General features: G+C 51.2%; 2 protein-coding genes across 3 annotated transcripts in view; both read right to left on the bottom strand.

Moving 5' to 3' along the window:
- Ldb3 (LIM domain binding 3) overlaps positions 1 to 14,991 on the bottom strand; it is a 62,612-nt gene extending 47,621 nt beyond the window's left edge. The window contains exons 1-3 of the mRNA XM_035453067.1: positions 14,894 to 14,991; positions 5,798 to 5,949; positions 5,242 to 5,317 (exon numbers count right to left, since the gene is read on the bottom strand). Of these exons, the coding sequence (XP_035308958.1) occupies positions 5,242 to 5,317; positions 5,798 to 5,949; positions 14,894 to 14,986 (321 nt within the window). The 5' untranslated portion in view covers positions 14,987 to 14,991. The remainder of the gene's footprint in view (positions 1 to 5,241; positions 5,318 to 5,797; positions 5,950 to 14,893) is intronic.
- Positions 14,992 to 17,233: 2,242 nt separating this feature from the next.
- The window catches only part of Opn4 (opsin 4), a 57,658-nt gene continuing 48,639 nt past the window's right edge, over positions 17,234 to 26,252 (bottom strand). For both annotated transcript variants that reach the window (XM_027389439.2, XM_035453210.1), the window contains 9 exons: positions 26,047 to 26,192; positions 24,545 to 24,678; positions 24,028 to 24,231; positions 23,272 to 23,443; positions 22,826 to 22,981; positions 21,668 to 21,775; positions 20,688 to 20,868; positions 19,815 to 19,931; positions 17,234 to 17,957 (listed from right to left, as the gene is read on the bottom strand). In XM_027389439.2, coding sequence (XP_027245240.1) covers positions 17,919 to 17,957; positions 19,815 to 19,931; positions 20,688 to 20,868; positions 21,668 to 21,775; positions 22,826 to 22,981; positions 23,272 to 23,443; positions 24,028 to 24,231; positions 24,545 to 24,678; positions 26,047 to 26,192 — 1,257 coding nt within the window. In that variant the 3' untranslated portion in view covers positions 17,234 to 17,918. The remainder of the gene's footprint in view (positions 17,958 to 19,814; positions 19,932 to 20,687; positions 20,869 to 21,667; positions 21,776 to 22,825; positions 22,982 to 23,271; positions 23,444 to 24,027; positions 24,232 to 24,544; positions 24,679 to 26,046; positions 26,193 to 26,252) is intronic.

Here is a 26,252-nt window from a genome sequence, read left to right as displayed (position 1 = left end):
CCCCTACTGTCTCAGAGCTGATAAAATTCCTCCTGTCCTTCCATGCTCAAAATAGCCACAAGTGGATCTATATTAGGAAAAGACCAGCTTGGCTTTGCCATTTCTTCTCCATGTTTGGCCAGTGCTGACAGCTGCAGGGTCAGCCCTTGTGATGACCAGCTAGCCCAGTGTCCCCTGCAGAGGGCAGTGTTGACCTGATTGGGTGGGGGTTGCTCCTGCCCTGTGCGGTAGCCAACTCCTTCTTTGGCACTAATACCCCACCCCCCAAGGTTCTTGCTCCATCCCAAGGCTTGGATGTCTGCAGTACACACAGCTCAGAGAGGGTCTAAGACTCAGATCTCAGAAGGAGGCAACAGGATGCTGTGCCTGCTCAGGAGCCCTTGCTCTGTGGGGCCACTGAAGGCTGCCTTTCAGAGGAGCAGTGGGCCGGTGGATTTATTGGGCCTTTCTGTCCTTGTTCTCCACTGGTTCCCCTCCACGCCTCCCCAGAGATCCAGTTGCCAAGAATCACATCACAAGATGCTCAGAGGAGAGCAAGGAAGGAGCTTCCTTTTGAAGCGTTACAGGTCAGAGGTCAATTCCTAACCTTGAATCTTCTCAACATTATGACTCTGGGCAAGTTCCTCCATCTCATCCCTATTCATAAGAAGGAAGTGGGGGCACCAGAGAAGATGGAACCATGGTTAAGAGCACCAGCTGCCCTGTAATCAGAGTTTGATTCCCAGCACCCATGTGGCAGCTCACAGTCATCTGTAACTCCAGTTCTAGGGGATCTGACACCTTCTTCTGGTTGGACACAGATACACACGCAGACGAAACACCCTCACATATAAAAATAAAATTAAAATAAAAATATACAGCTGGGCGTTGGTGGCATACGCCTTTAATCCCAGCACTGGGGAGGCAGAGGCAGGAAGATCTCTGTGAGTTCGAGGCCAGCCTGGTCTCCAGAGTGAGTGCCAAAGCTACACAGAGAAACCCTGTCTCGAAAAACAAAAACAACAACATAAAAAAAAGAGGAGGTGAGGGTTTCTACCCCACAGATGGGTTATACCAAGTAATTGTACCCCCCACCCGGTCTAAGCCTTCAGCACAGGATGCATGCAATAGATGGACATGGAGAACGGCTAGCCCTGTTGATTTCAAGCAGTTAGACACTTAGCAAAGTGGGGGGCCTCAGCCCAGCGGAGGCCTCAGCTCTTTCCACCTACAACTGTCAGCACCAACAGCATCAGGTTTTATTTTGAATGAAACACCAAGCTCACTTCTCCTCAGGCCCCCCTTCCCATTGAGGGTACTGTTGGATCCTGCTTCTCCAGTTATCAAGTGATAATTCCTACATTTACCAAGTAGACTTCTGGACAGCATCTGCACCAAAGAACTGGCACCTGAGAGTCAAGAGGTATGTGTGGGGGAGTAGGGACAGGACCCCTGATCTCCTAGCTTTTTCTGTTTCATCTCAAGTTAAGATAGAATTGGGCAGCTCGAGTGCTAGTTCTGTCTGCCTCTTACTGGCTATATGATCAGGGTTGGGTCGGTTTCACACATATCTTTCACACATATTTTTTGTTTGTTTGTTTGTTTGTTTGTTTTTTTCTCAAGACAGGGTTTCTCTGTGGCTTTGGAGGTTGACCTGGAACTAGTTCTTGTAGACCAGGCTGGTCTCAAAATCACAGAGATCTGCCTGCCTCTGCCTCCCAAGTGCTGGGATTAAAGGCATGCATCATGTATCTGACTTGTAAGGTGAAGGAAATCAATGCCCACTCCTGAAGTTATTAACAAAGCCAGTTCCTATGGGGCTGGAGAGATGGCTCAGCAGTTAAGAGCACTGGCTGCTCTTCCAGAGGACCTGTGTTTGATTCTCAGCACCCACATGGCAGCTCATTACTCTCTGTAATTCTAGTCCAAGAGGATAAGACAGTCTCTTAGATATGCATGCAGGCAAAACACCCATACACATAAACTAAATTAATAAGAAAAGAGCCAGTTCCCAGCTCAGAGTAAGAGCTCAGCCATGGAGATGTTGCTATCACTCACTGCAAGTGGGACTTCCAGGGGTCCCAGTCAACAAGAAGGAAATTTTCTTGCCTGGGGTGGGTCCAGAAGGGACCAAGAAGACCTACCTACCCATCAGAGGTAGGAAAAGGAGGCCATCTTTATTCTGCCATTCCTAGAATTTTCTGCTTCTTTGCTGGGAAAACCTTTGCTTAGGGAAGCCATGATGTGCTAGATACTGGCCTTGCTCAGATTCCAGGAGCTAGGGAAGTTGAGAAACTAGAGAGCTCTAGCCTAGTGGACACAGAAGAACAGAGGAGGGTGTGGCTGCGGCCACGCTGATGGGACTCCTATGTTGTTGACTCTTGACTTTCATCTGGAAGACTCTAGGCAATGAGTATGTAGTGAGTGTGTGACAAGTGCCATTGTCTTTATCCTACCAGTAACTGAAGACAACCATGTGATTCCTCTTACTGAGACACTGGGCTACAACGCCTCAATTCAGCTGGCTGTGCCTTTAGTGCCTAGAGATAAGAACACCCATTGTACAGGACAGTAGCAGAGTCACCGTGAGACAGGAGGGAAGAGAGACCTGACAGCTGATACGTGCTCATATGTGGATCCCTCCTTTCTACCCTTCCAGTAACCTGGCTCCATGCTCCTTCAACTCCTACTCCCTTGGAGTCTTACTAGCTAGACCGTGGGGACCAGAGGTGGGTTGTTGTTTCCCACGACCCCTTTCTCCACAGAGTTCTACTTCATTGCAATCCATCCTAGCCTGGGTCAGTCCTGCAAATCTCCTCCCCTCATACCATTGCCCAGTCTCTCCATGGGCACTTCTGTCGATCCCTCCTCCAGGTAGCCTTCCTACACCACTCTCATCCTTAGAGAGTTTTTTCCTTCCTCCCTTCCTTCCTTCCTTCCTTCCTTCCTTCCTTCCTTTTTTCCTTCCTTCCTTCCTTCCTTCCTTCCTTCCTTCCTTCCTTCCTTCCTTCTAAAAAAAGGTCTCTGAATAGCTCTGGCTGTCCTGGAACAAACTTTGTAGACCAGGCTGGCCATGAACTCACAGATCTGCCTACTTCTGCCACCACTGCCCAGCTGAGAACTTACTCTCTTTTTCTAACTCTTCCTTGTTCTTGCCTAGGGACCCCAGGGATGTGGGGGCTAGTCTTTCTTTTAGACCTTTAGTTCCCAAAGGCAGTGGGATGAGGTGTGGCCTGGGGTGAAAATCTGGGGAGTCAGAGTCTCCTGCATGCAGGTTTAGCTCAGCCACATAGTAACTGGACATCCGAACCTCAGCTCAACCTTTTCTGAGCCTCAGTTTCTATTTCTGCAAAAAGATGACATGCCACTCCAGAGTGGTCATACAAAACAGTGATGTGTCTGGCTGACAGCTAATGTCAGTGGGATCCCTGCTGGTGTTGCTATCAGCTGATACTATCATGTGTGCAGGGCTGGCTGTGGTGAGGCCTGTTCCTCCCCTGACCAACTGACCAGGCTGTTGTAGTGAGTACCGATGACCCAGGTGGCTCCATACAAGACAGCAGTGTACCCTTTACCTACCCTCCTAGGAGTCCAGCACCTGAGGCCTTTCCTCGAAGGCTCATCTGATACATCTGAGCCATCTCCCTCAGAGTCTCTGCTGAGTACAGGCCAATGGGGTTGTTATATTGCCTTGGTTGCCTGGGGCCTGGCAGAACTTTGGGGCTGACTGAGCCCTGTGCACCCTCTGGGCTGGTCTTAGCCACTGGGCTGCCCTGAGGAAGGACAGACTCCGGGGCCTCCATGTGTGGGGTGCAGACAGAGGTCTGGGAGAAGGAGGAGCTAAAGGTGTCCCCGAACTCCATGGTGCCCGGGGTGCCTGGGCTGGCCCTCGCCTCAGGGCTGGGGCTGGGAGTCGCCAGGCTGCCGTTCGTGTCCAGAGCGGGGTCCTGACATAGGGCAGCACCATGCAGGGGAGAGAGAAGACAGTGGTTAGAGGACACACATGGCTGTGTTTCTGCATGGACTTGAAACAGATGTGTTAGTGTGAGCACCTGTAGCCCACCGCCCATAGTCTGCAGCTGCTGCATGAAGCACCCAGATGGGACACTACAAAGGAAGGCCCTCTGCAAGAGGAGCGGAGGAGAGAAACCTGTGGTTCCTGGTCTAGAGGCTGGCATCCATCTGGATAGAATGCAACGTCCCTCCCAGAAAGCCAGGCCTGCCCCGGAGGCTAAGAAGGAGGACGCAGGGCTCAGAGGAGAGTTAGGTACCACTATCCTGTCTGTTGGCCCCTTTTCCCTTTGAATGGGTACCCTGTGAGTGCAGACAAGCCTCCTGATTTACTGACCCAACCTAGAGAAGACCCTTCATAGCCAGGGCTGACTGACTTCTGGGGTGGAGGTACAGAGGGGAACCTAAGGAAGCAACTGGGCTATTTGGCCATCTCTGTCTACCTTAGCAGTTTCTCCCAGCAGCTCTCTGTCCAGCTCCCCAATCAATCCAGTCTATGACCCCCCCCATGAGTCTCTTCTTCCCATCTCACCTACTGTCCAATCTCCCCATGGATAGACTGTAGTCAGTCTACAGTTGTAGTGAGAGAGTGGGTAGAGGAGCTATGGGTAGGCCTTCCCAAGTTTATGTTAGGCACTTGGACCAGCCTTCCCAAGTGTGGGTTGGGCATAGGGTTCAGATGCTTAGAGAAGATTTGAGAAGGACTCTGGATCTAGTGGTGAGATTTGGGGCCCCAGTCTCTACTGCTCCTCACCACTCCTGTGCTAGCCTCTAAGACTATAACTAGCCTTCCTAATGGACAGAGGGTTCTGTAGCTGTGAGGGATGGGTAGACACTTAGAAACTGGAAGAAACTGTGTGTGGAGGAGAAACTCTGAGGGCCAGTAAGAGCCCTTCACACCCAGGGGTGTCTCCTGAGATGGCTGACTCAACATGGGGCCTCTTTGCAGCAACTCTAGTCTCAGTGTCCCCAGAAAATGAGGATCAGGGCCCTCTAGACAGTGCCTGTTTCCTGTCTGAATAGAATGTTGGCCCTCTTCTCAGCATACTTTTTCCAAACTGATTTCTTCTCAGAACAGCTACTGGGCCTGGGTTGGTATCTTGGACCCAGGTAGACATCCCCACAACTCGGTGTGCCATAGGTAAGGGGGCTCAAACACTTCTCCTAAGGGTCAGTAGGGGCAGGGGCAGGCAGGCAAGTTTATCCAGGAACCATGGATAAGTGGACCCCACTAAAGTGGTCAGCACCTACCTTCTGGTGGGGGATCACTGGCAGTGGGGACTGGATCGGGGGTGCTGTCGTGGAGATGGCAATAGGACGCTTGGACCTAGAGAAACCAGCAACAAGACCCAGTGAGGACATTTGTACCTGGCCAAAAGCTCCTGGGGGAGACCGAGAACTGGGCAGTGGAGTCACAGGGCCCAAATGCACATCAGCTCATGCACTAGGTCCCCTAAGGGTGGCGCTGGGCTTGACAAGGTAAGGATTCATAGCCCCAGGGGTTTTCATGTCTGCACTCATGGGCCTCTTCTGCATGGGGTGAGAGTAGGTCTGCCTGAGGAAAGGGGAAGCAGGATTTCCAGGTCCAGCCCTCCTTATACCTGTGGGACTGTGGCCATGCCCTCGGTCTAATCCACTTCCATAAAGCAAGGCAATGGTAGCTTGACAATAATTCCAGCCCATCCTTCCTATACAATTCTGTAGTATAGGGCTAGGCCCATGAAAATGCTGAGGACAATCTCTCTTTTGTCCTCATCACAGGCCTACACCAAACCTGCATCCCCTTCTCTGGCGGGCTTCCACCTACTTCTGCAGGGTGAGGCTCAGGTTGTAGCTGGCAGATTTGATCTTGTTCTGGGCCTCCAGGTGGGTCATAGTGTCTGTGTTGACGCCATCAATGGCCACCACGAGGTCTCCTTGGCTGAGCTGGGACTGGGCTGCCTTGCTGCCTGGAGTGATCTAGTTAACAACAGAAGAAGGGGTGAGTCAGGGAAGGATCACCTGTAGCAGCCAACAGATATCCATTATGCTGTTTATTCCCAATGGCAACACTGGCTGCTCACCAAGCCTGTTTGCTCTTCCTCACATGGCTTCCACTTCCTAGGACTTTTTGATGGCCATCAAGGTACCAGCTCTGACCAGTGGAATGCTGATAGAAGTAACACACATCACTGCCAGGTCTTCCCCCAGCAACCATCACTACAATACTGCACATTGCTTGTTGACTGACTAAATGCATAGGTTTGAGAGGACAGCCAAGTTGCTAACTGGAAGGAACTTGGATCCCAGAGTCACTACCTGGAGCAGAGATGGTATGTCAGGCTTCCTAAGTGAAGAATAAATTCCCACTGTGCTAGGCCATCGATATTTGGGGACTATATATTGTACCAGTTAACCTGTTACTCCTGCACTCTGCAAAGTCAACTTTCCAGTCCGAGAAATGAGGGAAGACTTAGTTAGCACCTCACTGCCCCAGTCATTCTAGTCATTGCCAGACCAAAGAACAGCATAAATGTCCCCCCACAAAAGCTTCCAAGCACTAGGTGCTCCATGCTTCCAGGGACAGGTACACAGAAAACTACCAGAGCCATCAGCTCTGCTTGGGTGAGAACAAGGCAGGCCGTGAAGTGAGTCAGGCTTAAGGCTCTCTGGCTACCTGCATACCTCTGGAAAGCAAAAGTATAATTATGAAGCTAATTCCTAATTCGTGTGCCCCACTGACATCCAAAAATATTTGTCTGGAGGCTCCATCTTTGATCACATAGAATGTCATTGACACTCTACTCTGAAAACACTTTACAGGATATAGGGAAAGCCATGGTGGCTCACATTGGACTTTCAATGACATCATACACAATACCAAATTTTATATGGCAGCCCCTTAGTAATAGTACTTTGAGTGTGACCCTATGCACAGTAATATCATCTGAGATTCAAACTTCCAGAAGGTCTAGTGACATAATTTAGAGTGGTTTGATGGAATGGCCATAGTGACATCAGCAGCCCTACTCTGAAAAACAGTTCGTGAGTTGTCACTAAAGGAGACTACTTTCAATTTCTATGACTTCCAATGGAATGCCTCAGTCTCTGATAATATCACATGGAAGTGTTCATTTTTGTCTCCACTATAAATTGTTACTGATTGAGGAGACAAGCAAGGTGGGACAATCTGTTAGTGTGTGGTACTTATGCATGAAAGTATTTTAGGAGCTGACCCTATGACAGTAGAAACTCCCTCTATGATACCAATGGAATGTGACACAGGCCATATCATCATAGGAAAGAGGAGGCTCTGAACACCACTCACACCATTGCCCATGGCTGGAGGCTGTCTCTTGGCTTTGTCCCCTTACATGACCACCAGTTAGTTCTCTTGGCATCTCTGGCCACATCCTACCCACCTTCCTGGCTCTGTCTATACCGAATGAATAAGACTGGCTATTAACACTGCCAGAAGCTGGATTTCAGTTAAGGTCTGGGGACCATCCTAGAAGGTGATCCCAGATGACCTGGGGACAGCCCCATGTTGCATGTGCCAAGCCTGTGTGGGTCTCTGGTCGAGCTCTGGGAAAGGATGGACGTCTCCTGCCAGGTTCCTTAAAGGGAACTAAACACACATCAAGACGCCCTGCAGTCATTGTGCCCAGAAAAAGAACGATTTTGTTGTAATCATATCACTGGTCCCAGAAGCTAGTCCTGTGCCCTGTGGGTGATGACAAGAAGACCAGAAGGACTCTCCCTCGCCAACTGCTATTCACCAGCCTTTGCATCCCAGATGTCTCCTTTTGTTTTCCTCCCTGAGACAAGGTTTCTCTGTGTAGCCTTGACTGTCCTGGAACTCACACTGTAGACCAGGCTGGCCTCGAACTCATAGAGATCAACCTGCCTCTTCCTCCCAAGTGCTGGGATTAAAGGTGTGCGCCATTACACCCCATTTCCAGTGTCTTCTCAACCACTGTTCACCTTGTACCCAGAAATTCCTCTTCTGGACCTCAAATGCCAGGCAAGAACAATAGAGAAATGAAAGCCTGGATGGCCAAGAAAACACAACTGATTTGCCAAGCCCACTCTCCAGATGCCATCGTAGAACCATTGTTATCACAGGGAACCCACGGTAAGAGAAGTGTGTTGCTGTCTTGAATGCAGAGGTGGAAAACACTGACAGAGACTGGGGAGATGGCTCAGTCAGTTAAGTGTTTGCTGTGCAAGTATGAAGACCTAAGTTTGAGTCCTGCCACACAGCTAAAAAACAGGGGTAGGTAATTTCTTGTAATCCCAATTGCTGGAAAGACAGAGACTGATGGATTTCGAGGGCTTTCTGGACAGATACCCTATCTGAATACGTGAGCTCCAGGTCAATGAGAGACCCTGTCTCCAAAAACAAGGTGAACGACTTCTGAGGCACAATACCCAAAGTTGTCTTCTTGTCCACACACACACACACACACACACACACACACACACACACACACACACACACACACACCAGTGAAGAAAAAAAAACATGATGCATCCCTAGACAAGCCTCTTTCTGCTATGCAGAAAGTCCACCTGTCTTCCTTTTTATGCTGGGCTGTGCTATCTCTAATAACTCAAGATAGTAATCTTTAAGCTGAAAGAATATGAACACCCAATTTTTTTGTTTGTTTTTTGTTTTTTGTTTTTTGAGACAGGGTTTCTCTGTGTAGCTTTGGAGCCTATCCTGGCACTCGCTCTGGAGACCAGGCTGGCCTCGAACTCACAGAGATCCGTCTGCCTCTGCCTCCCGAGTGCTGGGATTAAAGGCTTGCACCACCAACGTCCAGCCTGAACACCCAATTCTTATCGTCACCATCCAACTATAATATTCCATTCTTCCACTTCAATCACACACCACTTTTACTACTCTCCATCTATCAGGCCATCTTGCTTTAGAAGCACTTCAAAGATAGATGAAAACATCCAGGGTAAAGTTTCCAGTGCCATGCTGTCCTAGTGGACTGCCTGTGTCCCACAGCTGGCTACCCTTTGATAGGACATTCCCAGAAAAAGATATCTCATAGTAAAGCTGCTCTGTGGTATGTCATCCCATAAAATGCTCTCCATAGCAGGAAATCACTACAGAAGGACACCCCCAAATGATTCTATCTATGGAAAAGGAATTGTTTCTTGCATCAAATAGTTTGGGGCAGAGTAGAGGAAAGCAGCTACCAATCTCACACAGAAGGATGGGGCTTCAAAGACAGAAGGGACACTGCCAGGCAGTATGGAGTGTTCAGAGCATGATAACCATGTAAGCAAGGGCACCAGAATGACATCCAAGAGAGGCTGGGCCTGATCAGCTAGTGCCAGCTGCAGGCCATCAGGAATGCCATGTCTTTAGAGCTGCCTGGTGACATATTTCTCCCTAAAGCACGGCCAACTTGTACTTATCCTTCCCTGTGCCTGGCCCTGTCTGATATCCTCAGGCATGGGCTGGGGTAATCCTTGCTCCAGGGGCCTGGTTAGTAGCCAAGCATTCCAGAGGGAGTCACCATGCTGGATCCCCCTGTCCCTGGCGTCGCTCTCCCTGCATCTGTGTCTGCCCATCAGGGCTCAGCTGGCCTGGCTTTTGGCTGCCCTAAGCAGGGCCCAGTGTCCCTCGACTGGTGGTGGAGTATTCACATGTAGGGAAATGTTCTTTTCTACTCAAGTGTCCTTAGAGAAGGAGACTACTTGAAGGCAGGGATGCTAAAGCCAGCCAAGGACCATCAGATCCCTTCCCCCCCACCACAGGAGCAGCTTCAGCTGGCCAGGGGAGGGAACTGGCACTGTTGGTCCCTTGCCTAGAGCCCAGGGCTCATGAAAAGTTTAGTTCACGCATCTCTTCTCTAACTTTACATTCTCCTTTCTCTGTTGCCTTTGTCTCAGAAAAGACTAGAAGCACACTCGTTCTTGGAGATATTTTCTTTTTAAAAAAGGTTTTCTATATCTTTTTGAGCATTTGAAATTCTCTTTGGATGAGTGTTTCATTTCTACCTAATTTTTCAATTGTTTCAAGACAACAGTCACCTTTTCAGTATGGATCTGAACAGTAAGCAGAGCCTAGAGAGGCCAAGGTCAAACTGGGTCAAGATCAGTCACTCGCCCCATGCTTGCTGGGCCATGACTGTAAGGAACCCCATATCACTGGTCCCAGAAGCACTGACCTTTACCTTGTGGGTGATTGCAACAAGACTAAAAGGCCCTCCCTTACCAACTGCTGCTCACCAGCCTTTGCAGTCCCAGGTATCTTCTTAAACACTGCCCACCCTGTGCCCAGAACATTCCTCTTTTACACCCCAAATGTGTAACCAGGCAAGGACAATAGAGAAATGAGTGCCATTATGGTCAAGAGGACACATCTGATTTGCAAGGCACAACCCCCTCTCCAGAGGCAGCACAGCTGATCCCATGGCCACTGTTGTGCCTAGGAGGAAGGCAACAAAGAAAAGCATGCGGACAAAGGTACGGATCAAGTTAAGCTTGCTTTGTTTGAAACTTCACACATTCCAGTGGTTGTCCAGAACACAGGGCCCTCCTCGGTCGTGTGTGAAGATTATGTTATCAAATAGGGTGTGCATGAGAATGCTAAGGAGCTGAGAAGATTTTGATGGAATCTCCGATCCAAGGGAGCTTGAGTTCTGGCCCCGACCTCCTTCTCCCTAGAAGCTTCAGAAAAGTCAAGGATAGCACTGGGGGACAGCAGGTATGCGATCAGTATGGCTGTACCCACACCTTCTATTCCTAGAAGGGTGTGTCAGGATAGCAGGGATTTTGTCCAGGATCTCAGGGAAACAAGGTGCCAGGCAGTGGTTCAAAGCTCCCAAGCCATGTCCTCATGACCCTAGCTCGGTTGGAAGCCGACAGGACAGCCAGCAGCCTCTCAGGGGCCCTTGGGCTCTACAGAAGTTTTTAGCATCCCTCCCCATATTCAGAAGCACATTGTGCAACTTGCCAGGTGCGATGCAGTTGACTAAAGACAGGTAACAGGCCTAGAAGGAGTGGAACCTTCCCATCCCCTTCTTCAAAGCTGGCAGGTATTCCCCCTGAAGTCCTAAGTGCATTTTAACTTTCTGGGATGAAATTACCACGTGCCGGGCCGGCTCTTTTCCCATCTGGCCTCCCTTGGGGTCTTGCCCCAGCTCTTGCCCTTTTTCTGGAAACTTCTGTCTCCCAGTGACCTCAACCTCTATTCCAACTCTAGCGTATAAATAAGCCAGGCTCTCCTATGCCCCGCTTTGCTTGTCCAAATAGCTCTTATTTCACCTTCTATGCTCTCAGAGTCCCCCCCAAAAGAAGTGACCACAGGTCCCTACTCCTCTATATCCCATCCCTTACACACTCAGATACCTGGCCTTGGTACCTAATTGTCTGCACATACCAATGATTGATGCGCATGTGTGCGTGTGCATGCTCGAACGCGCCTGTGTGTGTGTGTGTGTGTGTGTGTGTGTGTGTGTGTGTGTGTGTGTGTGTGTGTGTGTGTGTGTTGTGGGTCTTCTTCTGTGTGGATCCTGACACTGTTCCTCTCTGCTTCTCTAACAAATTGCCAGTGTTCTTGTGTGCACTTGGCCCTGGAAAATCTGCTTTATGCTTCCAAGGGTGGTTCCCATGAAAGTAGGAGCCTGGCTCTAGTAGAGTGGAAAAGCCGTGTTTGGGAATGGGAAGCCTGGAAGTAAGGACTGGAGGGTCTTCACAGCTGGGGGATTTCCTCCTGTCCCTGGTGCCTATAAACCCCTCATATGTGCTGTCTCCATAGTCTCCTGTCTCCCCATAGCATTTGCCTGCATTTCTGTTTGCCCATAGAGTTGCCCTTGGCTTGTGTTCTGGTTCAGGGACCTACAAGGGCCCCTCCTAGGACTTAGCAGGCCTCTGGCCTGCTTCCTTCAGGGCCTTTAAGGGGTCAGAGGTGAGTTTGAGCCAAAGGAGAACCTGGAGTGTTGAACCTCTAAGAATGCAGTCTCCAGTTATGACTGTTCCTTATCTTCACTGCTGGATAGCTAGATAGATGATTGCCTGACCTTCAGCAGTGCTATAAACAGCATGGTCTGTCAGCACTGATAGGTGCTGCCGAGAACAGCTCAAGATGTTGTGCTCCAGGGGCCTGGAGATTCCAGGAATTGCCAGCACAGCCACCCCCAGAATAGTTTCAGACTGTCCTCCCGTTCTCTTCCCAAGGGTCCTCTGCTCTCAGTGTCCCAACCTTAGCTGGGACAGTTCAATAATACTGAAACTGAAACCAGAGGAGAGGCAGAAGACTTCTGGACTATGGCCCAGGCAAGCCTGCCAGGTAGGATGGAGATTCTGAGAGCAAAGGTTTGCCAAGAAGGAAGCAGGCCTGACCCCACCCACAGCCCCTTTGCACACTAGCCTCATAGCCAGACTCATTTCCACACTTGTACTTTCACAGGTGTGCACAGCACTACCCCATTTTATACGCAAGACCCCTGAGGCGGGGCTAGAATGAACAAAGACACTTGCTTCTTTCCTAATGTGGAGGGTGCCACAGCCATGAAGGGACAAGGCCCCACACCTAGCCCCAGCATCTGGCGAGAGGCAGGGGTCCTGGTAAGGGTTGGACCTGTTGATCTCCTCCCTCAACTCTGCTCGCTGGAGAATTGGCTAAGGTGAGGGAGGGGAGGGTGAGAGGGAAGCTCAGGTTGCAAGCCTCTGCACCTGTCCCGGATAAATAAAGGCATTTGCCCGGACTGACAGGCAAAGGACTAGGCATGGGAGCTAGGCCATGCAGCACATGTGAGTGCTACCCATGGTCATCGCCATCCCGTGCAAGTCTTTGCTGGGCAATGAGCTGGTAACCCCAGACTTCCTGCCTGATCACCCCTCACAATTGCAGTGACTGCGAGTGGAGCAGGGGACTGCTGGAGATGGGCAGTGTCCTAATCCTGTCTCTGTGAGCAGAATGTTTCTGGTACAGAAGGTGCTTGTACACATTGGCAGCAAATACTGCAGGCCTAGTGTTCAGTGTCTGTCTTGCCATCAACACTGGGCCTGGAATGCCCAAGCCTGAGGTGCCAAAGCCCACTGTATCTGTGGCCCATTAGTTGCATTTTTCAGGAGACTGCAAGACCTGAACACCATTGCTCAGGCCACCCTGCTTTCAGGTGATTTGAGGTATGTATCAGAAATGAGCCAATCTCCCAATGGCCTGGCTTCTATTTTTAATTGTCTCCCTAGATTTAGCTTCCAGCACATCCCAACTGCCCCCTCTTTGATTGAGGACATTCTTCCTGCTGTCTAGTTTAAAGCCTCTGCACTGCCATTTAAGCCCTGGTCATCCGGGGCCAGGTGGTGAATAGGTCCTGAGTGAGGTCATTGGCTTTTCTGGGTGCCACTGATCCTGGAGATGAATTTGCTCCTCTTAGACAGAGCACGAAGCACCAGCAATGAGTCTTGGGGATGGTGGGCTCAATTCTAGGCATCCAATCAATCTTCCCTCAGAGGATGGTGTGAGAGGCCCTATCTTATATAGACAGGAAACCTACAGTCACAGGAGTGGGGATTGTGCAGGGTCTGGGTTGAGCATGGCCACTGGACACACATGGAGAATGTACATGGTTTAGGGTGTCCTCTTAATAGGGGCCCTGTGGTTTTCAGGGCAGTAGGTCTGGAGGACACAGACTTCAGATCTGCAGCTGAGAGATGAAGGACAATGTCCCCAAAGACCACTCTACGTGCCTAGCTTAAAAGTGATCTGAAGACCAAGACTGCTTCAGTAGAGATATTGGGCCCTGCTCCTCTGTCAAGCACTTTTCAGGCTTCCCCACTACCACTGAGTGCTAGCCCCAGGTCCAAGGCAAGTCTCTGCCACTCCATGGAAGAAACAGCAATCCAATTCTATCTGATTCCACCCTCTAACTTCACAGTGACATCCTGGAGTCTAACCCTGCCCCTTAAGCCCAGATCAGTTCTGCCAGGGGCTCAGCCACCAAGCAGGTTATACTTGTTCCATGTATGCTTCTCAGTAAGCCATGGGGCCTTCAGTCCCAGATCTACCAGGACTTGTGGGGTGCTTTATCTAGCAAATATTGAGCAGATAGCAACAGGCTATGGCAGTAGTGAAAGCCACACTTCTCTCTTCCTTTCAATCATATCTACTTTTTATCTCTGGGCCTCAGTTTATCAAACCCAATGGGAACCGAACTCATAACACATGACATTCAGTGCCATTTCCATTGGGCAGGGTTGTTTCTAACCACATACTACAGGACCCAGGGTCCATTTCCCAAGCCTAGCAAGAGCAAAGTCGTGAGACAGGCAGCCCTGGGCTCAAGTGAGGAAGACAGGCTCAGACCAAGAGCCAGGTGACATGAGGTTCTTGTCAGGCCCACTATGTCAGGGAGAGGAGGGGCTGGTGTCTTGGGTCCGGGGATACTGGAGACCAACAACCGGTCTAGCCTGGACTTATATCAAGATAGCAGGCAGCAGGGACAACAGTCTGTCCATCTACCTGTCTGTTACCTGCCTTCCTTACACTAGGAATACTCTTCCCTAAGCAACTGTCCACTTTAATGGAGGGACTCCAAGTTTGGGAATACTCCAAGCCTACCCTGCTAGGAAAGGGCTTAGGAAGGCCCTGTACTCTCTGCCCACAAGTTTACCCATCCTGCAAACTCAGCATTTGCTCCTCTACTCAAAATGCCAGCTATTTGCCCATGACATCTTGCTTAGATGGGCAAAGTCTAGAGAACAAGCTGGGGTGAGCAAATTCAGCTGTGGCCAAGATCAGACCAGTCCAGTCCTAGACTTCAGGCCAGGAATAGGGCAGGCTGTGCTTTCCAAGAGCCCTGGGAAGACAGACTGACAGACAGATGGACATGAGCATGCCCTCTTCCAAGAATGCCCTGCCCCTTTGGGAATAAGGCTAGGGACAATGTTCACTTACCCGGGAGATAGTGAGGGGCATATTGAAGTCCTTGCCTCCTTGCAGGCGAAAGCCCCAGGGCCCAGGCCCAGTCAGAGTCACACTGTAAGACATACTGGTACTGACAGCAGTGGCTTCCTCTGTAGACAAATAGCACAAAGAGTCAGGTAAGAGGACACTCATGCACCCCGTCTTTCCAGCCCATATCTGTGCTCCTATCTCTGTTCCTGGCCCCAGGACCCCCAACCCCTGGCCTTGCCTGCTATGTCCCTTGCTGCCTGGCCAGGCTGTGCAGAGCTCCTGGGAGACTCCTAAGAATAGCTGGGAGTGAATGCCATCGACACTGATATCTGCCCTTGCTGCGCCCATAAATGGACTGTAACCCAACACTGGGCCCGCCTGCCCGTGGCCTCTCAGCCACTCCACCATGACTCACACGGCTAATATAGTCCCTGGGAAGGGGTGTCAGGCACCCAGAACACCCTTCCCCAAGGGGCAGGCAAGGAAGACTGGCCCCTTTTGTGCCCTCTGCAGAGCCCACACACCCTTGTTCTAGTCAGTGGGCCCACTCTGAATCCTCCTCTGGGTAGGGGTTTTGCTGTTCTGTTGTTCCTGGTAAGGACCATGAGCTGGCACCTTACCCATTGTGGGGCCCTGTGGGGCCCTGGACTTAGCTTAGCCTCCAGCAGGTCTGAAAAACCTTTAGAGTGCTGATTGATTCCTGTGTCACTATTATGGGTCCAGACATAAAAATAAGCATGAAATGGCAGCACTTTGAACATGGCCAAGTTCAGAAAAGGGCCCTTCACACCAGTTTTCTTGGGGTCCTAAGAGGCTGCCACCTTGGATTATAAGAGCCGAGGCTCAGAGAAGTTAAACAAATTCTCCAAGGTCACACAGGGAATGGACTCAGGTCCCACTGGAGCCTGGGTTCATTTCAGTGGGACCCAAGTCAGATAATGGGCTCCCGGTGGCTATAGGCATCTTCCAAAGCCCTGGCCTAGAGTAGGGAGTGTGCTGTCTGGCCCCTTGGTAAAAGGTCTGAAGCCAGGTCTGAGGTTGTCCCACCCCTCTAGACCCTCTGGGGCCCAGGCAGTTATTCCTGGCTCTCCCATCTCATTTGTGCCCTGGAAAACTTGACAGCAGCATGGAAAGCTACAGCTGCCAGCGCTGCACGCCAGGCTCCATGCCCTTTGCGCAGGAATGACAGGGGGTAAGGGAGAAGTGCCATTTGTTCAGCTGCTAGGACATAGAGCCAGAGGGGCAGGGAAGGGAAGCATGTGCGGCATGCTTCAGTCTGTTCTCCAGAGACAGTGCACTCTGGGTGGGGGTCTTGGCCCCTTGGGGCTTCAGTCACCATGGTGTTTGTGTTAAGAGGCTCCAGAAACCCATCTTCCCCCAAGAGAGACTTCAGATCTCATGTTGTCTGGAGATAGATTGACGTTCACTCTGGCTCCCAGCTCGGGAAACTGAGGCTGAAGGTTGGCTTCTTGCTGGCCCCCTCAACCACACTAACCTGGAGGACTCAGTGCAGGCCGGGATGTGAGTAATTTCCTAGCTGCCACAATCCCAAACTACACCCTGAGCCTGCATCCATGATAAGAGTGTTGATGTTACAGAGTCGGTTGGCAATTTGCTCAAGGACACAAAAACAGCACAGGGAAGAAACCAGGGAGGTTTCTTGTGCTCTTTTTCTTTGTTTCACCACCTCCTCTTTGTACCAAGCAACTCCACTTTCATGGGCTAGGAGGTCAGCACCCCGTCCCTCTCCCATCCCGTCCTCTGCACCATCCCATCTATCCCTAACTCCATCCTTGTCCCCCAGCCATATCCATCCTTCTCAGCTGGGGAAGATTCAGACACACAGCATAACCAAAAAGAAAGGACCTGAAGCCCCAGCAAGGCTAATCTTGGACCTGGAGCCCCAGCAAGGCTAACCCTGGATCTGGAGCCCCAGCAAGGCTGACCCTGGACCTGGAGCCCCAACAAGGCTGTACCTGGAGCTGAAGGCTCTTTCTTTGGACTCTGGCACTGCCTGATGACTTGCTTCTGGATGAGGGAGGGGTAGTGAGAAGATGTTCTTAAAGGGAAAGGCCAGCCTCCCTCTGCTTCCCCTGGGAGACCCGAAGCCAGTTGGAGAGCAGCTGGTACTCATGGCTGGGCGGAGTTCCACACCTCCCTGGAGAGGAGGGGATGGGCCAAACTGGCCTTTGTCCCTCCTCTATTTTGCTCCTCTACAGTTTGAAATAGATTTTCAGGAGTGAAAAATCTTTAGGGAAAGGAGAAAGAAGTTGCTGGAAACATGGAGACCATGCCTGCTCTCTTCTCCACAGAAGCACCAGTAGACATGTTTATCACAGGAGACCTTGTTTTTTTATTTTCCAATACCCTGTCAGATCCACATCTGGAAGGAACTTAGACCACTGACAGAAAACAATCAGTAAGGGCAGGGTGTGCATACATGTGTTTGGTGTGCATACAGATAGGTACCTATGTGCTCGCCAGTGCCCACAAACATGTAAGTATGGGCCACAGTGTGAATGCTATGGGAGAACTAGAGGTGAAGTATTTCTGTTGTGCAAAGTAAAGTCTGTGTTCAACATTTTGATCACTGACAGCAGGGGATGCTGGACAGAGCTTTCTGAACCAATGAGATGTCCAGCCTGGTCACAAAGGCTAGCCACGATGCTTGACTCATAAATAAATGATGAGTTCCCCAGGGCCATCGCTATTGTCATCGCCTGGCCAATCGCAGCACACAGTGTCCGAGGAGAGGCGGTGGCTGCTGGAAGTGAAGCAGGAAAGAGAGCCTGGGTCCATGCTTCAGGCAGAGCCCAGGTGTGATGGCTGAGTAGTGCAGACCATGCTTCAAGGCAGGAGTTTTATGGTGTGGGAAGGGGCTGGAACTGTGAGTCCAGTGTAGCACAGGTGACAGTGACACTTCCAAAGCTTCCAGGCTTTTGGAGATAAGCCTGGGTTTGTGCATGTGATAGGGAAGTGATGGAACTGGACAAGTAGCAGAAGAAAAGGAGGGCCAGTGGGCATCCTACATCCCGAGGTCCAGGCTGGGGAGCTGTCCCTTGGCCTGAAAGTAAATAATACACCTCTGTTCATCTCTCGAAATGTTTCACAGGGCAGCCTTCTAAAACCTCTTCACATTTGAGAACACTGACAGACGACCAGATGACGGCAACTGTGTAGAAGGGCCAGGCTGTGGTCAAGGTTGGGGGTGGACCTTCTCAAGGACCACACTTCAAAGAAGGAGCCAGCAAAATCTTAGGCTATTTTCAGGATACCCCCAGGATAGGCTCAGGCTCTTGCACTCCTGAGGTTCAGACTCTAATGCCTCCACCCCAGTTCATCTTTCTTCTGCACTCCAGAAAGTGTGTGAGGCCTGGTGTCCCCCTTATCCCTGCTTCCCTAACTCACTCACCCTTTGCCTGCCCTGTAGCACCAGCTTCCTCAGGAAGTACACCTCACAGGCTTCCTTTACCCACCACAACTTCCCTGAGGGCACATCAGAAGGGCCTGGCTATACTGCAAAGGTGATTAAGCCCCTTTCTGGCTTAATCCTTGCTTCACGCCCCCCCATACACAGTTCACCACTCCTATTACCTGCCCCTCTTCCTTTCTACGTCCCTAATGTTAGCCCCAGGCTCTCTTTGGATGCTCCCAAATTCTCTCTCTCTCTCTCTCTCTCTCTCTCTCTCTCTCTCTCTCTCTCTCTCTCTCTCACACACACACACACACACACACACACACACACACACACACACACACTGTTCTAGGACACCAAGTTTCTTCTCCTGAGTCCCACTGTGTTCACTCGGGATGTTCAAACAGACAGTTCAACCCCTTCCCCCAGGGAACCCCCTGGGAGTTTCCTCTGCATACTTGTGACTTGATGGCAATGCTTATCACTTGTGTTTGGCAACTGCTGATGCTTCACCCTCTGTGCTAAAAGCTCATCTCCGTGGTCCTGCCTCCATCCAGGGTAAATATTCTGGTCTTCAACCATTTCCTGATCATTACAGGCCACTATCAGGCTTCTGGCCTGACCTCTGTGATTGTGCATAATGCCTGGGATACAACACAGTGGGACAGGAGCTCCCCAACTGCAAAAGCAGCAGCAGGCTACTCATAGGGAAGCAGCATAAGGACGGAAGACAGGACACACCCGTGATTCCAGAGTGGCCAAGGAAGCCCCGAAATACTCAGTGGCTGATAGGAGCTGTGTGTAAGAAAGAGGAGGGCAGGGAAGCTGCCAGCTGAGGGGGGAGGGGCTGCCTGGGCGCCTGTGCTCATGGCATTTCCAGTGTTCCAAAATATGGCCTTCTCTAACACCATCGACATTCCATTCCATAGGCACTGGGGCTGACAGCTGGCCTTCTTTTTATAGCTACAAGTATTTTGAGTGACATCTTGAGCTCTGGGCATTGGCAGTGAGCACTTGTACAGCTTGCAGCCTCTTCCGCAGGTATGTCCAGCATCAAAATCAGACAAAACCATCTACACTCCATCACCCAAACAACACATTGGCATTGCAGTGACAGATAGCATGGGCCAGGAACATGGGCCACACATGCATGAGTTGTTCTCTGATGCAGACCACACGTTTTCATGAGCACATACAATTATAACTCTGCATCTGTCATGACACAACGTAGTCAACAGCACTTCATGCACACAAAGTCACACAGTCACATGCAGATACTCCCCTAGTCATAGGCCATACTCAGGCTCTGCTAGGGATGTCTGGGAGTCACAGAGCCCTCTAGGCAGGCAAGGCAAGGCTGGAGTATATGGGAAGAGGTGATTTTGAGAGGCATGTTCACACTGCAAGCCTACCTTTCTGGCCACTTCTTAGGCTACTTGGCCTGACTCTCCACCCTTTCACAGATTGACAGGGTGCAAGCACCTTGGGAGCCTTGGAGTTCTGTACCTGGGGGCTGGAAGGAGCTTTGACTGCCCCATCTTGCAGGTTTTGACTGCAGGAAGATTGTCCACTTGCTGGCTGGGCAGTTCCCCACACAGCTGTCGCTTCTGTTTCTGTCCATCCCTGGGGAGGTGGGAGAGCAATTTTGAGGTGAGAGGGACAACTTACAGATATCCATACCTCTTCCAGCTCCAGCCTTTACACCAGTATTCATTGAGGGGGACCTATTGGCATCATTTGCAAAGTTGTGGTCACCAAAGCCCAGGAAAATACATCCCGGGGTTGGCAGTGTTTGCCTGCTTAAGCATGTGGGTATTCAGCTAGGTAGCCTTCAAAGAGTCAAGGCCTCTGTTAGCAAATAAGACAGACCCCTCATCTTCCACTAGTGGTTTAAAGAGACTCTGGCAGCTCTACAGCTCAACAGAAGGCCTCAAGGATAGGACAGTGAAAGACAGCTGGTCAGTCCAGTCATGCTGGCTCTCAGGTCACACAGTGAGGGTGTGGCAGGTCAAAGCTTGAAGCCAGGTCTGATCCCAGGCTAGTGCTGCCCCCTATTCTGCAGCTTGTAGTTCTTTATACCTCCTGTAAGGTGGTGGCTTAGTGCTAAGGAACAAGGACCCTGGGTCAGCTCTTGCCATCGAGAAACAGGTGACTTGGAAAGCCGTGTTTAGACTGGACTGCTGTTGGGTGACTTCAGACCACCCATCTCCTCTCTGTCTGAGTATTCCTGGTTGTCACAGAGGGTGATGCACGGGGAGGTTAGAAGAGGTGAAGTGTCCCCCAGTCTAATATGTGGCCCTGCCAACAAGGTTCAGGTCCCTCGGGCTGCTTGGGAAAGGGAATGTGAGGTACCAGCCAATGAGGGCCCAACATCCTTACCACTTCACTCTCAGAACCCAGGGACTCTTGACGCTTCGGTCCAGAGATCCAGCTGAGGTCAGAGGACTGGCTACTCAGTGTAGAGCGCTGGGTAGAGCGGTAGCTGAGGGAGGGGTGGCTGCGCTGGCTTGACACTCCAAGTAGCACCCCAAGGCAAGGCAGGTGCTGGGCAATGGCTGCCCTGCAGGAGTCACATATCTGGTTAGAGTAAAGGGACATGAAGGGGAAAAGGAAAGGACAGACTGATACAGGGTTAGAATTGGTGAACAGACAGATGCTGGTAATGGGGACAGACAGACATCTAGGTGAAAGAGACTGGTGGGCTCCCAGGGCTGACGGGATTAAAAATAGATCCAGGGAATGGTGGACACAGAGGGAGTGCCTTGGGGTAGTGGGTTCAACCAACCTGACATCGCTTCAAGTCCTAACATGGTTGCCCTAGGCCACATCTCTGGGAATGGGTGCCATGGCCACACCTAAGTACTATAGGCTGTATTGACTGAGGTCTGCATCAGGAGATTAGCAAGTGTTGGACATCACCAAGCTGAAAACAACTCTGAGGGCCCACAGCAGTACCTTGCTGTCGTTCTTCTTAATGGAGCATGAACCTGGCCACATTACCCCCGAATGCTGCCAGGGCCCCTGGTGGAAGCAAGCATGCCATGCTGGGGTGTTTGCAGGATGTCACAGTCTGGGGGTTTGCCTTTGCATAGGAAGTACTGCATAGGATCTGCCCTGGCTACCTTATGATAGAGCTCTATAGTTAGGACTGGCTTCCACACAGGTAGCCATTGATATGGAAAAGAAGAGGGAGCATGCGACTTCAGACTCTTCCCAGTATTGCTAGCTGTGCCAAGATGTTCATGACCCCAACTAATACACATATGAGAAATCAGAGAGACAGATAACCTCTGCCTTCATCTGTAGGCTCAGACCCTCCATGCCCCTAAGTGGACTTGGAGGTCTAGAAGAGGCCGCACCTGTACTTGGGGTGAGTGATGGCATAAATGATGGGGTTGTGGATGGCAGAAGCCTTGGCGATGACAGCTGGCACTGAGCTCATGTAGGGCGTCAGGATGTGAGAGTACCTACGACAGAGAAAGTGTAGGGTCCCCTATTCATACCTCCAGTTGTCTCTATGGATGACTCTGCCAAGGCCCAAACTAAACCAGTTTCAGCCCAATCTAAACCAATGCCAGCCCAAAGTAAACCAATGCCAGCCCAGCCTAAACCAATGTCAGCCCAGCCTAAGCCAATGCCAGCCCAGCTTAAACCAATGCCAGTCCAGTCTAAACCAATGCCAGCTCATCCTAAACCAATGCCAGGCCAGCCTAAACCAATGCCAGCCCAGCCTAAGCCAATGCCAGCTCAGCCTAAGCCAATTCCAGCCCAGCCTAAACCAATGCCAGCTCAGTCTAAGCCAACACAGGCAAGCCAGCCCCATAGAGAGAGAGACTGGCAGTAACAGTGAGGATTCTGGTTTAAGATGGGTAGGAAGGAGACTAAAGATGGTTGAGGGTGGGGCTCTGGGAGGAAGATAGGTCACACCTGCAGGTCCCACTGTTCCTTAGAACCTGTGCAGCTGCCAATACCTCTTTATGCCACTCAGTTGTCCCTGATCTTCAGATCTCACATGCAATGCTGCTAAACCCTAACCCCATCTTGTACACTGTCCCTTGGATGTCCTAGAGAAGCTTCTCTAGGAGACTGCATTATTACTACTCAAAAAGATTGGTACCCAAATAGTTCAAATTACCAAAATCTCAGTCTCACAGAAGTGCTTAGGAAATCTAGCCCATGTCCATGCTGCTGAAGGTGCCATAGAGGGTACCAGAGAGAATCTCCTAGGGATTCATTCTTTAGTAGCAGCAAGCTAAGAGGGACCCTGAACCTCATAAATATCTGCATGTTCCCAAGGAGATGGGAGACTGCAGATTACCTTGTGTAGCCAGGGCTACCCCTCTATATCCCTGAAGCTTCCAGGAACTGGGTAAGCCTTGTGAGGTGCCACATGGGGAGAATAAGGCTGTCAAGCTGGACCTAGGGTGTCAGGATGGCTGGTTTGGGTCAGGCTGGAAGGAGAGGCTACCTGGACCTGTGCCTTAATCCCCTATACCAGCACTATGGCACATGCTCACCCAGCAAAAGCCACCAGGGCCACAGTGGAGTAGGGGGCCCAGGAGAGCACAAAGAGGAGGATCACAATCAGTGCGACCTTGGCCATCTTCCACTCACTCTGCAGCCGATGCCACTGCCGCCGCTGTTGAGGGGACTCACTGCAGCCCTCACAGGCCCTAGGAAGATTGCATCTGGGTTGTAGCAAGTACAGGTCACAGCTACTGGGGACACATAGGAGGGGTCATCCTTTCCCACACAGACAGCTCTGACTTCCAGAAAGGCCTTTCACTGAACCTCAGCTGCCCTCCTGTGGTTCTGCCAGGAGTGCAGTCAGTAAGCTCTCCTCAGAGAACTTGTCTCTAGGAACCTTCCTAGGTGCCCTCGCCCCATAAGCACGAGTCCCCTTGTCTTTAACCTACCTGCACCCGAGTATGTTCTGATGGGCAGCCCTACACAGCACACTCACCGGCCTGTTTCTCGGATGGCCCTGAAGATGAAGATGTAACAGCCGATGATGATGAGCAGGGGGAGGAAGAACACGAAGCAGAAGAGCAGCATGGTATAGGCACGCACCTGGGGTGTGAAGGTCATGTAGTCCCAGGAGCAGGATGTCAGCAGCCCCTCAGGCACATAGGCACCTGGGAGCCAGGAATGGGGGCTCAGCGTTCACTGTGCTGTTGCTTAAAGCACCTTGTTCCATAGGGCTTCAAATGTGAAGCTCAGGTTCCTAAGCACATCCTGACCCTAGCTGTTAGCCTACCCCGCCCAGAACTGAGAAAGCCAGGGGCAGTTGTGAGATGTGAAAGGAGACTCCCAAGTTGGTTCTAGTAGGGATACCAGTCTAACATTGACTGGAGCTAGCCCCTCTGTAGCTCTAGGGCTGCGATCCTTAGGGCTAAAGCCTTGCTGCTTGTCCCACCTGCTGAGGCCTCACTGCTCCAGGCCCAGGCTAGTCTGACTAACAACAAACTCAGCATTAAATATGCCCCACTCGCTCCCATCCAATAACCCCCATATATGTGGTGACAGGCTCCCTGACTGGTCCTCTAGTCCCTAGTAAAGCACTCTGAGCTTCCCCTGATGCTGGTCATGCCACAGATGTCTGTCTGACCTGAGACTTATGTGATCCATGAGGCCCTCTGCTGGCTGGCCAACCCAACCTTCCCTTAAACTTCCTCTTGCAGCCTATCTGTTCCTCCCCCAATAGCACCATCCCACTTACTCCAGCCGAAGAAGGGTGGTAGACTCCAAGCCAGGGCATAGAGCCAGACACCTAGCAGGACAAAGGCCGTTCGTCTTTTGGATCCCATCCCAATGGTGGCCAGTGGACGTGTGATCACCAGATAGCGGTCCAGGGCAATGGCTGTCAGGGTGATCATGGAAGTAATGCCAAAGACAGCTCCACAGAAGGCATAGAACTCACAACCTGTGGGTATATCCACTTCCATAAGTCCCTGGGGAAGAAAGTCCCAAAGGATGGGACAAACTCCGCTCCTTCCCTGCCTCCCAGAGTACAGGACCAAGCCATCTCCACCCTGCTTGCTAGCCACATCCGGCCAGGCTTGCAGGGCTATCAAGAACAGAACCCCATCTTTCCTGTTCACTCAGTCATGGGATTCAGGGTGCTGCCCACTGTGCCCAGCAAGAGCAAACCTCCTCGTCTGGGCTACTTCCACCCCTATGGCATCCCTCCATTATGACCCCTTCCTCCCTATAGCAAAAAGGGAGGAAGTGTCTACCTGTCTCCCCAAAGAGCCATTTCTTGTAGAGGCTGCTGGCAAAGAAGACCGGAGCCTGAGTGAATGACATGAGGAAGTCGCTGACTGCAAGGTTGATAATGAACATGTTTGCAGGTGTCCGCAGGCCTCTGTTCCTGTGAGGTCAGAGGAAGTCAGGGCTTGCTTCCCAGCTATGGGAGCCTTCCCTCTCCCTCAGCTATTCATGCATACACATATACACAAAAGCCAATAAGCTAAATGTAAACGGGCACACAACATGTCATGCATGAACACACAACCCCTCTCCCCACATGAATAGACACAGATGGGGGCTCTTGGGCTACCCACAGTCATGTCTCTCAGTCCAGCAGGTATCACCAGTAATATAGGCAAAGGATCTCCCAGGGTCGGTCTCTCATAGTGAGGTAAAGAGTAGTGTCTCCAGAAACAGCTGTGCAGCCCAGGAGCTGGCTCTCAGCAACACCCCTTTCTTCTTCTCACCCTCTGGATTATTCCCTCAGTTGACTCACTCTGTCCCTTGGACAGTCCTCTCTGGCCACAGTCCCCCAACAGTGTCCCCCTGGCTACCCTTCCCACTTGCTCTGACACCTTCTTACTACCTGCTTGGGCCTCCACCTCTTCTTCTTCTTCTTCTCTGCCTCCTTCTTATGTCTCCTCTTCCTCCTTCTGCTGCCCAGCTTGGCCCTGCCCTGCTCAGCGTCACTGTTCACTCTTGAGGTAGCAAAGAGCCCAAGATCTATGACTCTGACCATGGGACGGGTGCCTTCACAACCCTCATCTAGCACTGTCCGTCTTAATACCTGCTCCTAAGGGAGGCATCACGGTCCCCTTCTCCAGATGACAGTACTAAGGCCTTCACTCACAAAAGGATTTGGTCCCCAGCACAACTCGGGAAGTTGCAAACTGGGGTTCGTTTTCCAACCAATGACAAGCAGGAGGAAGTGCAGTGATGGGGGAGTCACAGTTACATGTTGCAGAGAAGAGATGTGGTTCAAGGAGAATAAATGACTTGTTTGGTTCTCCCACTGGTGGAGCCTGAAGTCTGTACTAGCTTCCCAACCCGCCTGTTTCAGCCAGCAGCCAGCAGGATAGGTGGGGAAGAAGCCAAGCTAGCTGCTAGGAGTGGCTGCTGGGAGTGGTTAGAAGTGGATCCTGGTGTCCAGGGATGCTTTTCTGGGAGCAGAGCATGCCAGAGGTTTACTGGGAGCAGGGTAGAATGAGCAGAGACCTGGAGGTCCTGGAGTACCTGCCTGCCTCAGAGGGTATGTCTGAAGCCCACTGGGCATGCATGAACTATTCAAGGTTCCCTGGGCCATTTTTCCCTTTTCATTGGCTTAAAAATTGATGCCTAGACCAGATACTACAGAAGGTATTTTCCTTGGTTCTCTGCCATTCCTAAGGAACCCTGGATAGAACTGGGTGACACTTTGCCCTTGTATTCTACCCTGCCTGCATGGCTGGATATGCACAGTGACCTTGACACAACCCCACCAATCAGGCACCTGCAGAAGGTGTAGATGACTGTCAGATTGCCCAGCATCCCTGTGAGCCCCACCAGCAGGATCACCGTACCCAGGGTATAGTGAGCATGGTCTGGGACATCAACTGTGGGGAAGGGGACCCAGGCAGCAGCCTCAGGTCCAGATGCCTGTGGAGAGAGAAAAAGGAGGGCATCACCTACAGATGTCCCTGGAAAGGAAGAGTAAGT

Source organism: Cricetulus griseus (genome assembly GCF_003668045.3).
Source record: "Cricetulus griseus strain 17A/GY chromosome 1 unlocalized genomic scaffold, alternate assembly CriGri-PICRH-1.0 chr1_1, whole genome shotgun sequence".
In the NCBI taxonomy this organism is placed as follows: Eukaryota; Metazoa; Chordata; class Mammalia; order Rodentia; family Cricetidae; genus Cricetulus; species Cricetulus griseus.
The sequence above is the reverse complement of the archived record's forward strand: the minus strand, read 5'-3'. Positions and strand labels throughout refer to the sequence as shown.